Source organism: Microdochium trichocladiopsis, assembly GCF_020744255.1.
Source record: "Microdochium trichocladiopsis strain MPI-CAGE-CH-0230 chromosome Unknown B0I36scaffold_12, whole genome shotgun sequence".
Taxonomy (NCBI): Eukaryota; Fungi; Ascomycota; class Sordariomycetes; order Xylariales; family Microdochiaceae; genus Microdochium; species Microdochium trichocladiopsis.
In genome coordinates, this window is record NW_025763555.1 from 67,766 (window position 1) to 83,179 (window position 15,414).

The following is a 15,414-nucleotide window of genomic DNA, read 5'->3' on the forward strand; positions in this document are numbered from 1 at the left end:
GGGTAGGTACTGAGGGTCAGCCTGCTGGAAGCGGCGGTATACACGCGTCATTACCTTCGTGAGATCTGATTGTCCTTATTCCCATAACCTGGCCAAACTGTGGAAAGAGTTACGTAAATGGGCGTTGTTGGTTGCTTAAAAAGTCATTATGAGGTCTGATGCGTGTAGGTGTTGGCTAATATCACTTATGGACGCATGTACCACTCGCTAGCAGCACAATACCGTACTTTCGAAATGTAATCTAAGCGATCACTATGAACAACCATGACGTTCGCCTTCAAGGAAATGAAATACCCTTCGCTGGTCTGATCCCTTATTCTGACGAGATGCGGCGGGAAACACAATATCGAATAATGTCTAATCTGCAGATATTACTTCGGACGTGGGCAACCATTCGCCGTGTTTGTCATTCTTTATATACAGTTTTGACGATTTGCATACGCACATGACCGGTTTACGGGTTTCCAATGAAAGTCTAATTAAATTAACGTAAATAGCCTGTGGCTCATTAGTCTTGATACCCCTTGATCCTTTCCGCCACGTTCACTTAACGTAAGAAGCCGCATATATATACCTAGGGATCTACGTGGCGGGTGAACATAATCAGGTGCGAGGGAAGTACTCGCTTCGACTGAAATGCAAAGCCATATTACGCAAGCTTTGAAAGAGCTTGTTGCAAAGGATTGGACTGATATCCACGAGTTGGCAAGCTTTAAAAAAGAAAATGAGACGATACCCTCAAAAAAGCCAGTCAATTACCGCTGGAATCACTCTTGCGGAAGCTTAGGTTCTTTGTCAAGAATCAAGATGTAAAGAAACTGACCAAGGCTAAGGTCGGAATAAATCAGACGAACTTGCGGGCATTTTTCACCCTCGTTAGCATGCACATTACAAAAGAGTATACCAAACTCAGCATTGAGGACGCACGGGTATACTACGTCCTAGCAGCAGTAACCCATCTCTGGATTCGTTGGCGCATGAATGGAGATTAGAAACGAATAGAGGTCGAAGAATAGGGACATCAAAAAGTTCTTATACGTCAACCCTCCCGGTTTCTACAAAGTATAGCCTCAATTGGAAAAGGCAAACTGCACCAAATCACGCGACTTCAAGTTAGCGAATCTGCCAAAAGTTTTATCACTGACCTATCTAGGCACGACCGGTCACACGTAAAAACACTTCACCCTCTTTGGAAGGCGTTTCAAGAATACACCGACCGTTTAGAATAACGTACTACACGGGTGACCCGCCCACACGGGTGACCCGCCCACTTTCTCAATCTTTCTGTATAAGCTATCTTCAATCCCATATTCCTCCACCAAAAATCATGCCACAGCAATCAAATGAAGGCGACATTATTCTAGCGCTAAACGCGCTTCAATCCGATCCAAAATTAAGCGTACGAAAGGCTGCGCAGATCTACAAAGTCCCTCGTACGACACTTCGAGACCGACGACGCGGTGCACAGCAAAAACGCGATACCCGACCACCCTGCCAGAAATTGACCTCGTACGAAGAGGAGAGCATTATACGATACGTAATCGACCTAGATTCGCGATCATTTCCACCGCGACTCGGTGGTGTTCGAGAAATGGCGGATCGACTCCTCGCCGTACGCGACGCGCCGCGCGTCGGAACGAACTGGGCCTCAACCTTCGTACGACGACGACCTGAGCTCCGTACGCGTTTTAATCGAAGAATCGACTACCAGAGAGTCCTCTGCGAAGATCCGGACACGTATCGCGCGTGGTTTACGCTCGTACGAAACATAACCGCGAAATACGGGATCCACGATAACGATATCTATAACTTCGACGAAACGGGCTTCGCAATGGGCAAGATCTCCGCTGAAACTGTCGTTACAACCTCCGATCGACGCGGGAGGCCAAGAGCCGTACAACAAGGCAATCATGAATGGGTTACAGTAATCCAGGGCATCGCGTCGTACGGCTATTCGATCCCGCCGTATATTATCTTCGCGGGGAAGGTCCACCTCGACTCCTGGACCGAGAACAGCCCCCTACCGCCCGACTGGGTAATTGCTCTCTCAGAAAACGGTTGGACGACGAACGAGAGAGGCCTCGAATGGGTAAAACACTTCGATTTCCATACGAAGAGTCGTACGAAGGGTACCCACCGCCTCCTCATCCTCGACGGCCACGAGAGCCACCATTCCGTCGATTTCGAGCTCTACTGTAAGGAGCAGAACATTGTGACACTCTGTATGCCTGCGCATTCATCACATAAGCTCCAGCCTCTCGATGTCGGGTGCTTTAGCCCTCTAAAACGGGCGTACGGTAAAGAAATCGAGGGTCTTATACGGGCGCATATTACCCATATCTCAAAGGAGGACTTCCTCCCAGCCTTTTATAAGGCGTACGACGCTGCGATGACCAAGTCAAACATCCAGGCAGGCTTTAGAGCGACAGGCCTAGTACCGTACGACCCGAACTATGTGATTTCGCAGCTAGATGTAAAGCTTCGTACGCCGACACCGCCAGGTTCTGCCGGACTCCCACTACCTTGGGTCTCGAAGACGCCGAATAACCCAATTGAGGCCGAATCGCAGACGGAGTATATCAAAAATCGCATCGTACGACACCAGAATAGCTCTCCGTCGTCAATAATTGAGAGCCTACGGCAGCTAAACAAAGGAATCACAATGATGGTGCACGAGCAGACCCTTATGCGCCATGACCTCGCCGAACTTCGAGATGCAAACGACCGCCTTAGCCGCCGTCGTCGTACGAAAAGAAAACAGCTACAGAAAGGAGGGTCCCTTACAATTGATCAGGCAAAGGATTTGAAGGCTCAAATAGATGCGACGCAGCAGTTAAGGGCGGAAACGAGTCAGAATAGTGGTCGTACGAGGAGGCCAGAAACGCGCGCACGACGATGTGGCGTTTGCGGCGAGCCCGGCCATAATGCTCGTACGTGTCAGAAAGTTGTATCTGCCTCTGAAGAAGAGGATTCCTCAATAGTTTCAATTGATTTAAGGCGTTGTGGTTGAATTATCTTATACAGTGTCGTCCGAGGGCCCGGAAAGTGGGCGGGTCACCCGTGTGGGCGGGTCACCCGTGTAGTACGTTACCTGTCTTCGGCTAAGATAGTTCCCGGAAAGACGCCTAAAGAACTACTCGACGACATAGTCAGAGAATGGGAAGCAGAAAATATAATGATGGAATTTGAAGAGATGCGTGACATAACGAGCCAACCCTATCTGCAGCTTGCAGCTTTCGTAGGTCGATTCAAATTCGATCAGACCGGGCCTATTGAGGCTAGACACCTCCTGCCACTGGCCCAAGCGGTGAATAGGGTTCGCCGCAGTTCCTGGATGATAGAAAAGTCTATCTTGTCTCTCCAATTGAAGAACGCTAGAGAGACAATCAAAAACAATGTCCCGAGGATTGAGAAGGGTACGGATTCGAAGAGTGCGAGAATTATTATAAATGAGACAGGACGCCAAAGCAAGATCACGGGCAACCAAGAAATTATGGTCAAGGTGGTACCAAGATACGAATACTATCTGAAAACTGCATTTTCTGAGTTCCTGGACCATACAATCCAAAATGTACTTCGCCTTAAGAAGGAAGGCGTAGACCTGGACGTGGCCGAGGACAAGAGCGTCCTTGCTTCTCAACTTATAGAGGTCTTCCGCGAGTCAGTAGACCTAGAAACCGAGACAAGGGTTAAGTTAACACGCGACGAAATCAAAATGAGAAATCGTAGACTTCTTCAACCTGGAGCTATCCTCGATTACCCCGTAGATGCAACCTGCGTGGGAATCCCGTCCATTATAATAAAATTAATAATGATACTAGTCCAAGAACGGGAGTAAAAACCTTCTCTTCTAAAACGGCTTGATTTGGGTTGTAGAATAGAGTAGTAGTGCAACGAAAAGTTCATTACGGCGATAAGTCAAAATGGTGAATGACTTGCGAACGTTATGGGAAAGATGCCGTGTAGCATATATTACATGATTTCAGTTCCCTCGAAGCTGCACTTTACCTAACCATTACATTGACAGCCGCAAGGCCGTAGATCAGCGAGACGCAAGGACGGCACACACCTTCTGGGGAATATTGACGCGGCTGCATTTGGATGTTGTCTTTTTAGGATGGTCGTATGGCACTCAATGCGGTGTATGCAGCTGTGTACTTGAGTTTGGCACCCCCACTCGTCTGAGCCTACGTGAAGAGCAGCATTGACAAAGGGTTTGATGGAGAATGTGCACATCGAACGCTCTGGCCCTAGTTTCTGACTTACCTTAGAAACCTACTACTACAGTCTTAGGCGGGCGGGCCTACTGTCATATTCCACCCCAGAATCGAGTAAACTTCCAGGGTCTAACATGTGTCACATATACAGTGTCGCCCGTGCACACCTCGACGTCCTTCCCACTCCCACGTAGGATATGCCGGCTTAGGGCATTTATCAATTCCATGGGTTGCGAAATTGTTTGCTTGCCAGCAGACAAGACATCCATTGAGTTTGTTATTTCGCAAGTGGAGGTTGTAGCACAACAAAACACCACCTTCACAGTGTTGGTCGTTGAGTCTGCTTGCTTGCTCGCCGGCACTTGGAAAGGGAAGAGTAGTTTTTCACATATATTGACAATAGCAGACATCGCTGCACTCATAGTTCTCGCCGTTGTAGGCATATCCGTGCGGTTCTCCTCCCCGCGCTCCTGAGGACCGCAACTTGTGCAGTTGTTTGACACACGGCCCGAGCCGGGGAGCGCGCATAGGAGACTAGGATCTTTGAGACATTGATTGCCAAAAAGTCCATCCGGCCGGGTCTCCGGAAGAGGTGTGAGTGAGCCCAGGCAACCAGCCCAGCGAGGCTGGCGCTTAGCGGGCGCAACCAACCGAAGAGAAGAGCCGCGGCCCAACTTCGCAAGACACAAAAAGACTACGAAGCAAAGAGGAAACGGATTTCTTCGATTCAATTCTTACTCACTCTCAAATCCCGGCCTTCAGACATTACACATCACCGGGCGCGACAGTAAATGGCGCCCGCACCCCGTCTTCGAGTTCCGCCCAAGGAGCCAGTGGCGCGCAAAGGGCAGGGAATGGAAGACGACGCATCCGGGTCCGGTGAGGCAGGACGCCCTGCTCTTCTCTCGTTCGATGAGATGCCGGAATGGTTTCAACACGACAACAATCAGTGGATCCTTCACGGTTACCGGCCCATCTCGGGCTCGTTTCGCGCCTCGTTCCGCAGTTGGTGGTATCTCCACAACGAGACGGTCAACATCTATTCCCATCTCATTCCGGCGGTTGTCTTCCTCCTCGGCGAGTGGTATATCTTGCAGTACCTTGCTGGCAAATATTTCAGAGTCACTAGTACCGATTTTGTTGCTTTCTCGTTCTTTATGCTTACGGCGACCATTTGCTATGCATTTTCGGCTCTTTATCATACTTTGATGAACCACTCTTACACGGTGGACCATCTCTACCACCGACTAGATATGCTCGGTATAGGGATCTTTATAGTCGGTGACATTATCTTGGGAGTAGACATAATCTTTTGGTGTGAGACTGCGCTACGCAATATTTATTGGTCTATGGTTAGTTGATCTCCATAAGCTCGGCTTTTTCTGTGCCAGGACTGGTAATCGGATCTAACACTGTCTTCATCGGTCAATAGATTGGGGTTTTTGGGGCATTGACCATCATCACGAACATCCATCCCAAGCTCCAGAGCCATAAGTATCGCTCCATGCGAACACTAGCGTTCGTGGCGACTGGCGTGTCCGTTGTGGCGCCCTTGATTCATGGGCTCGATATATTCGGGCTAGACCTGATGAACAAGAAAGGCTTCACTTATACTCTGGTGGCAAAGATAGGCTGCCTTCTCTCTGGAACCGCGCTTTATGCAGTGAGTCTCCCATTTTGCCCATACAGGAGAAAACTTGATCCTAAGACACCTGATTCGAAAGATGAGGTTTCCCGAAAGTTGGTGGCCTGGAGGCTTCGACATGTGCAGCTCCCACTCATTCATGCACATCCAGGTGGTCTGCGCCGCAGTTATCCAGATGATAGGGTATCTGGAAGCCTTCGACTATGCTTACTTAAATATTACCTGCTCGGCCTCTTGAGTTACTACCTTTGTAGAGCCTCTCATCACCGGGACGAGCGGCGACCTTCCAACTTAGGTAGCGCTGTTGGAGATTCTGGCAGCAAGGTGCTTTCGGGAGTGGGCGCCATCGGATATTCGCGAGGAAGAGCGCCAGTAAGCCGACAGCAGCACAAGCAATGCGGGTTGAGTGGGTACTCAGGGTCAATCTACTGGATGCGGCGGATATCAGGAAGGCAAAACTCAATTCCTACACCAAAGCCGTGCACCAACTAAGACCGGTATAAGTACCGTGACTCCAGATTCCTGCTACGATCCTGACTCCTACAGCGAGACATCTATCTATCACCACGTGCCGGTCCTTCATCTCATCCACACTCTCTGCCACGGATCCTTTATAGTCTCTCCTGCCCTCCTTAACTCCTCTCCAGCCCAGTTCGCTTGTGGCCTTTCAAGCGCAAGTGCTTACGGACCTCGTGGCGTCGGAGATTCTTTTTGTCTTTCTTGACTTTCTCGAAAGTTGGAACATAAGTAGACTGGAGATACTCTTCACTCTGTCCATACGTCTTGCATAGACTCTCAACCAGTTTTGTCCAACCATCCCTCAATCACGTCACGATCTACGTTAGGCAAGGTTTTCATAGCTCAATAGATAAGGGAATACTTACGTAGTTCCAGAGTCCATTTATTAGCATCGTTATGCAAATTCATAAGTTCCACATCGTCCAAACCTCGGTCAAACAACTCCCAAATGTCGAGAGTGTCTTTGTGCTACTTTCTCTTGAACATCGCGCCGCGTGAAAGATTCGTTTGTGCTAACGGCACATGTCAGGGCTTGGCCTGTTGACTCATCCAGAAGGCTGTGCCCTCCGCGCCACCATTATGACGACCTTATCCGCGCATTCGCCTTTTGCGACGTCTAACAGAGATAGACGGAGCACAGCCACACAGCTATGGCGCATCTTCTGGAGCGGCAAATCGCCCTTCGCACATACATAAGCAGGCTCTACCAAAAGAGGACGGCTTTGATCTGGGGACTCATTTGTCCTGTTGCGTCAAAATTCCAATCAAGCTGACCTGCTGTTACTTTCGACATAATATTACGAAATCTACAAGTGCAGAGCATACACGCAGAGATGTAGTCCAAAAAGCGGAAACGGTTCTCAGGGTAATGACCGAAGTGCCTCCATCTTGAACCCGTGGTCCGCGATTTCAATATTATCTATCAGTGGTAAACGAACAATGCCAGGGGACAAGAGTCAGGCGCGAAGGCAAGGCCCCCGAGAATCACGAGGTTCGAGCACCCCGTTCTCTCGAAACGATAGGAGCCAGTCTATCTCCCGTGCCAGGCACCGCCACAAAACCTTGAAAGGCATACAAGCGTCGGAAGAGAATGAGAACGTATGTAATCGGTTGTTAGAGCCTGCCACTTACGCGAACTTCTGCCCATCAACACCAAGATTATACCATACACCACACTATTATCATAAAGTGACTCCACAAAACACAGAGAGCACCGTCGCCGATTCAGGACAGCAGACCTTCCCAGGATTTGAGGCAACAGATGGTATGCTCCATGATGCAGTCAGCATCATCCCCATATTGCGCGCAGCACGTATATCGCCCGTCCCGACTGCTGCGCATCTCGACCGATGCAGCCATCAATTCGGGTGTTAAACCTGCGCAAGATTTGAGTGAGCGCTCGAAGCTCTGGGCCGAGATCAATCAGTGCGATTGGGAAACAGCGAGCGCGACACGTCTCTCTCACGACAAAGCCATGCGCAAGCCTTATATCAAGTGGCAGAAGCATCTGCGCAGTAAGTTCTTGCTTCCGGACCGCAGCGCGCGGCAGGGGAGCGAAGTGGCGATAGGGATGGATATATATGATGCCTATCTCTTAAGTTCCAGCTCTTTTATACGGCTACAGGTGCGCTTTTCCTTCATCATCTGGACCAGGCAAGCACTATTGTTACGACCGGCACCGCTTTCCTCAGATCACGCAAGATCTGGCCACAATAACGTATTTCTTCTGGGTGAAAAAAGGCCCTATTGGTCAATCAGGCCAATTGATCAAGACCGCTGAAAGCCCAGACCTGAGGGTACTATCGAGAAAGTTCAGCTACCACTTCAAGGGCTATACTAGCAACACGTGGGCACGGCGCTACACTGTTTCCCCAGATGAACCACGAGTCAGGCAGTACGAATTCGTAGAGCTCGACTACGGACAAACCTTACATTTACCGGATCTACCCGACTATACGGCTCTGCACTCGACTGCTCCGGGCGGAATCGAAGTCCTTCTGGACTTGGCGTTGTATGGCAAAGTATGAACCTGTAACGACCGAGCCCCAGACACGAGACGACATGGTCACCATACACGGCGCCTTTCAACCAGCTCAGTCGCTATACAATATATCTGGCCTTCTGGATTTTGAAGGACATATAAAGCCTGCTGGATAGTAGCGGCACTTCTCTGAGCTGGAAGGCTTTGCAGCATCATACAACTCGCTACAGGAAGCAAATTCCGCTGTATCAGGGTCACAAAATCTTCACACCAGTGATTTCAAGCTACAAGGCACTGTACCTCGAGTTACGGGTTCTGCACTCGCTGTCGCCTTATCAGCAGGAGATTTCGCGGACCGAGCACGTTGTTAAGGAGTGCGCGATGATGGACTGGCGGTTTCACGGTGCATTCGCACTGCCATGGTACCATGCTTATAGTTCCTTGAGTCACGGTTTCAGACGCCTGGAAGATCCTACATCGACCGAATACAGGGAACTTTGCCAGTATTTATTCGGCTCGAATCAGCCTACTCACAAGATGAGCTTCGAGATCAAGGATATCTACGAAGTCTTTGTCAAAACCAGAGCGAGAAACGCATATGAGAACTGGATTCAGAGTCGCGAGGACCGCGACACCGAGGAGCGCCTGCTTTTATGGCATGGTACTAGGCTCTCTTCGCTGCATGGCATCTTGGATGTGGTCTGCAGATCCGACGGCCTGGCGTCTGGTACACTGGCACCATGTTTGGTGATGGTATATACCTAGCTGATTCATCGAGCAAGTCAGCAGGGTACTGTCGAACCCGAGGTAGCACTGGAGATGGTGATGCGGTTCTGCTTCTATGCGAGGCCGACGTCGGAAAAGCTCGCTTACAGAGTGAATCTTCCAATTATTTCGCTCACTCTGATATCGCGGCCTCGTGTGGCCAATACAGGTGCTTTTCAGGGCTTGGTGAACTTCAGCCAGTGCGATGGAAGAATACCACCTGGGATATGTGAAGGGCACCTGCTGCCAAAGCAGGTGTTGTGCAGATGGTAAGTTAACGGATCCTGTAATGCTAGCCTCCGCTGAGTAGAGCTTTCTGGTGAGGGATATACCTTCGCCACGACGGAAAAAGAGATATCCCTAACCAGAAAGCTCTACGCCGCCCAGAACTCTTCACTTGCTGAGTGCCTCTGGCACGAAATCACTTTGTTACATCTTCCGGCAGATGTAAGGTCACAGTCATTGAAACACCAAGCTGATGGTTTTCGTTATTATCTTCTAGCCCGACACTCGGATTCCGTATCATGCATCGAACCCGCGAGGCGATTTGAAATTTAACGAATATGTTATTTACGACCCCTCGCACTTGACCATTCGATATATTCTTCATCTGAAAGTAAGTAATTGAAGGACGGAACAAATTGAAATTCCGTAGTCCTGTTACGTTTGATAGACACTCAGCACCGGTGGACAGCTAGTAATGAATATAGAGTTGATGTAATTGAAGTACTTCGTCCTCTAAAATGAGCTATGAACGCACTCACTGAACAGGTGATTCTCTGCAGAGACAGATAAAAGACTAAATCAATCAATTCATCGATGTCCAACAAGTCTGTAGGCCTGCGAAGCAGTATCCTCGCCCAACATTGGTGTTCGATTTCTGGCACGAAGAAAGTCAAAGGTTATGGGAAAATCTCGTGTAGCCGGGCTTGTGCGGCATGCCTCAGATGCTCGTTAGAGTGTGCCTTGGGAGAAAGCTAGGCTCTAACGTGTCTGAAGGGCGCTGATCGCCGGCGCAGCAAGGCATAAACGCAAGCCTTCGACTCCATCCCACAATGCTCTCGATATAATTCAGCGCCTAATTGCTTTCTCGCGACCGATTCATGACTTGCCAGTCAAGCCTCTACTGCTGAGGCGAATGGTACCGGTAGAACCGGTCACCCTGCCGATTTGCCTCCAGAAACCCCTCCGTGTATTAGATACTTGTGATTCAAGACGACTTTATATAGGATCAGGGTTCTACGACCGTCTCCACGCTACCGACGGACTTTTCCAAAAGCCATATCTCGTGTAAAATTTTAAAGCTTCATATCGTCGTGAAAGCACTCTAAGCTCGAAGTCTTTTCCGAAAGCCTGGTTTGAGTTTCCTCATCGAGAGTTCTTTGCGAATCGGCATTGCCTTCTCGAGGCAGACGATCTCCTGATTCATCCTCCATGGACAGTGGGGCGCCACGACAAGGCAGAGTGCTGTCTATCCCAGGCAGGTCGCCACCGTGGATGTGCGGATTCGTTCACTCCTCAGCTGAAGGACAGGGACCACGCGTTTCGGACATTCTAGCTAGCGCATGAACAGGCAACAGGCTTCGATGAACGCAAGAGTGGCGAAAGGGGGTGCAAGAAGGGGGTTAAGGTGGCAGGAGGAGAGGAGAAGCGGCCAGTCGGATGATGTAAAAGGACAGCTGATCACCATCATGAAGCAACCGACCGCGGATACGCCGAGATGCATGAACTCCGCCCTGAGGGGATGCCTCGGGGCCACGCGTTTTGGACAAACCAGCAAGCGCATGGACAGGCAGCAGACTTCGGTGAAGGCGAGAGTGGCGGAGGGACGAAGCGTCAGGGTGCAAGATGGGGGTAAGTGTGAGGTCAGGAGAGGAGAAGCGGCCAGTCGGATGGCGTAAAGGCACGGCTGAACATCCATCACATGAAGCAACTGACCGTGACTGCGCCGAGATGCATGAACTCCGCCCTGGGGGAACGACGGACCGGCAGTGAAGGCCTCGGGTGTCTCCCCTGATGCAACCTCAGGAGGTGGCAATCGGCTCATCTGCCTTGCAAGTAACCTAAAAGGAGGCAGCCCTCATGCACGTTTCTGGCTGCTAGGGTGGCTGTCGTCACCTTCACATCGTTCCGCTCCTGTAATTCGCCGTTGCCATGACTCCCTCCATCCGCTTCCGCCGAGTCTGCCTTGCCGATGCAAGACTGCGCGGGTCTGCTTTGTGAAACTGCATAGACAAGACCACATATGGGCGCCAGGTGGAACCTTGGCACGCCTGCCGAGTTGGGGAAAGGCCCGGGGGAGCCAGACAAACAGTGACAAGCACAGCACTTCCAGCAAAGGCTGTCTGGGCTCGACGATCCAAGTGGAGGCAGCCCATGGTTGAGGAAATCAGCCCGATGTGCCTTGCGGAACATGTCTAGTTGAATCAACTTCGTACCTCCGTTCGTCGCCTCCCAGACAGAGGCGTCAGCCAGACATGGCACAGACTTGGACTGGACCGAGAAGCCCCTGAAGCATCAGCCGTCTGCGGTACAGGGAACGCCCCAGAGGCGAGGTACCCGGAATTCTCAGAGGCAGCCGGAAGACCCAGTCCCTGCGCCTTCACCCTGCATTCTGCCCCCGCGTAACTCTTGAGGCGGCCTCCCTTCCGTCGTGGTTGGTAACAGGGAGTGGCAGTAAAAAGCGTGCCATGACCAACTCCTGGAGCCATTGACGCTTGCGAACCTGGTCCTTCACGGGGCCATACTCCCACATTCACAAACTCCCTGAGCAACAGTTTTCCATCAACGTTATCCGAAATCTCGCAGTGTCTGGGCGATTCTCTGCGGCGATATTGCTGCTGGACGTTGAGGATCTCCAGCCGGACTTTTTCCGATCCGCCCGGGCCGGATCCATTGGATAGCAGCGCGCCTGCCTGCGTCGCGTCTCCGTCCACCCACGCAACCACGAACGCCCATTATCTTCTCGACCACAACCCACTCCCTCGTTGACATCAGATACCAAACTCCCGCATGTGCAGTCATCACTCTTCGAGTTCTCGTTGCTCTTCTCGACGTCCCTGGTGAATAGTGCATGTTGATTGGTTGGTCGGGGGCCCACTTCTGTACCATGAAGCTGCTGACTAACGGTGCAGGGGCTGAGAATCGGGTGCGTCGGTGGCTGGGCGGCAAATTTCCCACCGCCCAAAATGTCGCGTCGCGCGACCTCCCACGGCCTTCCCCGTCCTTCTCACCATCGCATTCCGTCGACCATGGCAGACCAAGCGCGGTCGCAGATCATCAAGGAGAACCCCATTGGCAAAGGACTTGATGCCTTCCGTGCTTCATTCAGTCTGATCTGCGAAGGCGCGAGCGTCCCCTGCACTCCGGACTCGCTAGGCAGGCTCGACCGCGAAGGTAAGAACGACAGCACAGCTTCGTTCCATGTGGCCCTTCTGACCATTGTGCAGAGCTGCAGAATCTCACCCTTGATCTTCTTCTGGCGCTCCAAAGCCTTCGAATCTCTCGCCTACTTCGTTCCAGCGGTAGTGGCAAGAATCTCCTGAGCGATCTCTCAAGACTCAATTCCGCTGTCAACTCCGACGACTTCGACCTCAACAGCATCAAACCTCTTCTGAATGCGGCTCTTACCGACGACCCGGACGACGCAGTTATCTGGAATGAAGTCTACCACGCCGTCACCGAATCCACTCCGCCGCCCCGACCGACAGCATCATCCCTCCACCAAACCCCTTGGCTGCACAACACGAGCAGCTTCGCGAACTCCTCCGAAGGCCGCAAAGATGTGGACAGAGTCCTTAAGTTGGAGCTTGGTCCTCTCTACGTCGGGCTTCCTCGCTTCTGCGAGACATATTTCGGACGTGTGGCCGGTCTTGAGACAGCTGCCGCGGCCGTCTTCAAGGAATGCATGGGAGGCAGCAGTCCGCTCTTCAATAAAGGCTGGATTGGATGGCCAAAAGACGCAAATCAGGACGACGTCTTGAGCTGGTTTGCGGACTTGTGCGAGAAGCTGGCGGCCTTCGCAGAACACCACAGGTCAAACCCGGCATGTCGACGGAGACCATTGGCACAACCCAACAAGCCAATCCGCGGTTCCACAGGGGAACGCAAATTGGACGTCGGCTTCGTGAACGACACCAAGGCCGATAAGAATTCTCGATGCCACTGGTCGCAGGTCCTCGTCCCCGGCGAGCTGAAAAGCAACCCATCGGCCGACAAAGCGTCCAAGGCATGGCTTGATCTTGGGACGTACGCGAGAGAGGTTCTCGCTGCTCAAGACACTCGTCGGTTCGTTTTAGGCTTCACCATCTGCGGGTCTCTCATGAGGATATGGGAGTTTGACCGGCTGGGGGGGGTCGCATCCGAACAGTTCGACATCAACAAAGATGGACTGCAGTTTGTGTCCACGGTCCTCGGCTTTCTCTGGATGAACGAGGAGGAGCTTGGGTTCGATCCGACAATCATGACGGCAAACAACGAACGATTTATCGAGATCGAGCGGGAAGGCGCGACTGAACGCCTCATCATCGACCGGGTGATGCAACGCGCACGTTGCATAGCTGGTCGGGCGACGACTTGCTGGAAAGCCCACCGCGAAGGACATCCACAGTCACCGCTTGTCATCAAAGATTCGTGGCAATATGCGGAACGCGATGAGGAAGGCGAACTGTTACGCGAAGTGACCGGCAAAGGCGTCGTCAACATGGCCCGATATTATCACCACGAGACTGTCCAAGTTCACGGTACGGATGACGATATTCGAAGCAATGTTCGAGGAGGACTGGATGTTACAAGAGCTACGAATTACCGGCCGGAACGCTCGATGCCTCCACCGAGTACCACCATGTCTGATGCTTCGCGGAAAGGCCGCAGCAACAGCATCGCTGGCAAGAAGCGGTCTTCGAGCCAAACTGGCGCCGCTCTGCCCCCCAGCAAGCGATCCTGTTCGACATCTCCAACGAAGGCTAGTAGCAACGCCATGTCAAACCGGGTGCATCGACGTGTCATTCTTCAAGACTACGGAGAACCCATCTACAACGCGAGCTCCCGATCGGCTCTCCTTGCCGCACTAGAGGGTTGCATTGAAGGACACGAATCCCTGCGCAAAGCCGGCGTCCTTCACAGAGACATCTCCATCAATAATCTCATGATCAACGAGGACGACGACAACATCTCATGGCGTTCGTTCTTGATCGACCTGGACCTCGCCGTCAGAGAACAACGCGAAGGCGCCTCCGGAGCGAAGGGCAAGACCGGCACGAGAGCGTTCATGGCAATTGGAGCACTTCTAGGGGAGCAGCACTCCTTCATGCACGATCTTGAGTCGTTCTTCTGGGTGCTGTTCTGGATATGCATCCACTACGACGTACATGGTAAAGACATTGGGCCCACCGAATTTGACAGTTGGAATTACGAGAGCGACAACAAGCTGGTTCGGTCAAAGGTTGGTACGATCGGTGATGAAAGCATCTTTCTCAAGATCGCAGAAGAGAACTTTACACCGCACTACCAGCCACTGATTCCGTCCGTCAATAGATTGCGGAGGAAGGTATTCCCGAGCGGCGAGAGGTGGAAGAGGCCGGAGCCGGAGCTCTATTCTTTGATGAAGGAGATTCTTCGCGAAGCCCGAAAGGACCCGAAGGTGGCGGCGAACAAATAGCGTTATACCATAGTTTGTTGGCATTGCACACAGATCGTGTTGACTCCTTCCCGCCGTCACGGCCGGCCATCTGCCTCGGCACACCAAGTTCAATGCCGGTGACGACGTGATATCGACGGTTGCCTGAGGGCATGGCAGCGCTCCAGTTGGAAGACGCCGCCCGGTGGCGTCCCTAGACAGCAGACCGTCCTCAGCAGCCGCCTCGCGCGCCTCTCTGTTCGGCGAGGAAATGGAAATGGGGCCGTGGGTCTACGCTGCACGACGGCTCTCGCAGGGCCGAGAATCCGAAACTATGGGGCCAGGGCAGGGGTGCATGGCGGGGACGGTGAGGTGGGCAATGCCCCGCCGTCAAACGCAGCCGCACAGGCGCCCTCTCGATGACGCGTCAGGGCTCGTCGTCGTCGACGTCCTCCCCTCAGCAGGTTGGTGCCCGGTTGCTCGTGTCGGTCGCTGGCGCTGGTGTTAGATTGTGTATGGTCTCATCGAACTTTTCAAATTCATTACGACGAGGTTTCGGCGCTTCCATTTCCGTTGAGCGCCCCAGGTTACAGGCAAAGCGGGTGGAGAGTTCCAAGGATGACAGACCGAACATAAACAAAAGTCTGGGATGGTGTACCGGGGTGGCAGC

At 52.0% G+C, this 15,414-nt stretch overlaps 3 protein-coding genes across 3 annotated transcripts; all 3 read left to right on the forward strand.

The window, feature by feature from the left end:
• The first annotated feature begins 4,964 nt into the window (after positions 1-4,964).
• Positions 4,965-6,162, forward strand: B0I36DRAFT_277287 (hemolysin-III related-domain-containing protein). The gene is made up of 3 exons (XM_046151414.1): positions 4,965-5,569; positions 5,650-5,880; positions 5,942-6,162. The coding sequence occupies exons 1-3, from the start codon at positions 5,009-5,011 to the stop codon at positions 6,098-6,100; spliced, it is 951 nt and encodes a 316-aa protein (XP_046005647.1). The 5' UTR covers positions 4,965-5,008; the 3' UTR covers positions 6,101-6,162.
• Positions 6,163-7,642: 1,480 nt separating this feature from the next.
• B0I36DRAFT_354902 (uncharacterized protein) lies at positions 7,643-10,085 on the forward strand (the record flags this gene model as incomplete). The annotated part of the gene is given in 7 exon segments (XM_046157364.1): positions 7,643-7,895; positions 8,122-8,402; positions 8,615-9,115; positions 9,128-9,327; positions 9,363-9,396; positions 9,630-9,743; positions 9,966-10,085. The coding sequence occupies 7 exon segments, from the start codon at positions 7,643-7,645 to the stop codon at positions 10,083-10,085; spliced, it is 1,503 nt and encodes a 500-aa protein (XP_046005648.1).
• A 2,293-nt stretch (positions 10,086-12,378) lies between these two features.
• On the forward strand, positions 12,379-14,786 carry B0I36DRAFT_254476 (uncharacterized protein; the record flags this gene model as incomplete). Its single annotated transcript, XM_046150820.1, has 2 exons — positions 12,379-12,545; positions 12,620-14,786. The coding sequence occupies 2 exons, from the start codon at positions 12,379-12,381 to the stop codon at positions 14,784-14,786; spliced, it is 2,334 nt and encodes a 777-aa protein (XP_046005649.1).
• Between the last annotated feature and the right edge of the window lie 628 nt (positions 14,787-15,414).

Excerpts from the sequence above, each read along its gene's own strand:
- B0I36DRAFT_277287 (XM_046151414.1), top strand. The coding sequence starts at position 5,009 with ATGGCGCCCGCACCCCGTCTTCGAGTTCCGCCCAAGGAGCCAGTGGCG. Across the intron at positions 5,570-5,649 it reads GCAATATTTATTGGTCTATG|ATTGGGGTTTTTGGGGCATT; the intron begins GTTAGTTGATCT and ends ATCGGTCAATAG. Across the intron at positions 5,881-5,941 it reads CTGGAACCGCGCTTTATGCA|ATGAGGTTTCCCGAAAGTTG; the intron begins GTGAGTCTCCCA and ends CTGATTCGAAAG.